Source organism: Poecilia reticulata, linkage group LG11 (assembly GCF_000633615.1).
Source record: "Poecilia reticulata strain Guanapo linkage group LG11, Guppy_female_1.0+MT, whole genome shotgun sequence".
NCBI classification, from domain to species: Eukaryota; Metazoa; Chordata; class Actinopteri; order Cyprinodontiformes; family Poeciliidae; genus Poecilia; species Poecilia reticulata.
This window is the reverse complement of record NC_024341.1, coordinates 24470622-24471689: the sequence shown is the minus strand read 5'-3', so window position 1 is coordinate 24471689 and position 1068 is coordinate 24470622. Positions and strand designations below refer to the sequence as shown.

At 41.2% G+C, this 1068-nt stretch overlaps 1 protein-coding gene across 1 annotated transcript in view; it reads left to right on the top strand.

Moving 5' to 3' along the window:
• Positions 1-1068, top strand: part of LOC103472832 (CD209 antigen-like protein E) — a 16096-nt gene that overhangs the window by 5512 nt on the left and 9516 nt on the right. Inside the window, exon 2 of the mRNA XM_008422670.2 lies at positions 442-558. Coding sequence (XP_008420892.1) covers positions 442-558 — 117 coding nt within the window. The remainder of the gene's footprint in view (positions 1-441; positions 559-1068) is intronic.

Below are 1068 nucleotides of genomic sequence, written 5' to 3'. Positions count from 1 at the left end.
CTGTTGTTGGACAAAACAGATTGGTCTGTTTTGTCCAACAACTTGAAGTGCTTTCTTCATTCTGGGACCTTTCAATACCGCCACAGTAACTCGAAAAGGGCCAGCTTCTGTTCCCTGCATGCATCTATGAACCCAGGCCGCTCACCATTGGTTCCTCCTAGAGCTATTTTTAATAGATACTGACGGTTGCAGACTGGGAAAATCCACGAAGAACTGCAGTACTAGAGATGGCTTGACACCAAAAACCATTAACTAATGCAAAAAAAAAAACAGCTGGTTGGCATTTTTTTTAAGTGTTTGGGCTGTTTTTAAAAGAAGTTGATGACAAAATGGAGGCATAAAAATGTGCAAAACCCGAATTTTACATAATTGATCCCCTTTAACTGCACCCTTTAATATTTGTCAGATACCTTCATTTCCATKTACCTGTTTCTCCTCCAGATTACCCAGTCAAAGACCTCAGGCGGAGTGGCCCGGGTCCCTACCGCTTTGCCACCATCTGCCTGGCTACACTCTGTGCTATCCTCCTGATCTCGATCATCGCTGTCACCGCTCACTGTGAGTATACAACCGTCAGAGATGACTAGCATTTCCTTCACTTGTTCCGGTTTATATCTAAAACAATTTCGACCATTCGGTAATTTGCTTCTGTCAGACACCAGTGATAACTAACAATAAATGTGTCTAAATTTGTATACTTTCCCTGTGCCTGTGGTGCACACTAACCTTTCCACATAACCAGTGGTGGGAAGTAACGAAGTACAAGTACTTCGTTACTTACTTAAGTACAATTTTTGTGTATCTGTACTTTACTTAAGTAGATTTAATAATGGGTACTTTCTACTTTTACTCCACTACATTTTACAGTAAGTATCTGTACTTTCTACTTCACTACATTTCTACAAAACTGTCGCGTTACTCGTTACATCCAAGTCGCGTTGCTCTTTTTTTTCCGTTAAAATGTGAAGTTCAAGGATTTAAGGTGGCGCCGTAAAATCCGAGCAATAACGTGACTTAGTGTCTGTTGTCAACCATCGCCTCCACCTTTACTCGCACACGAAGCTTCAA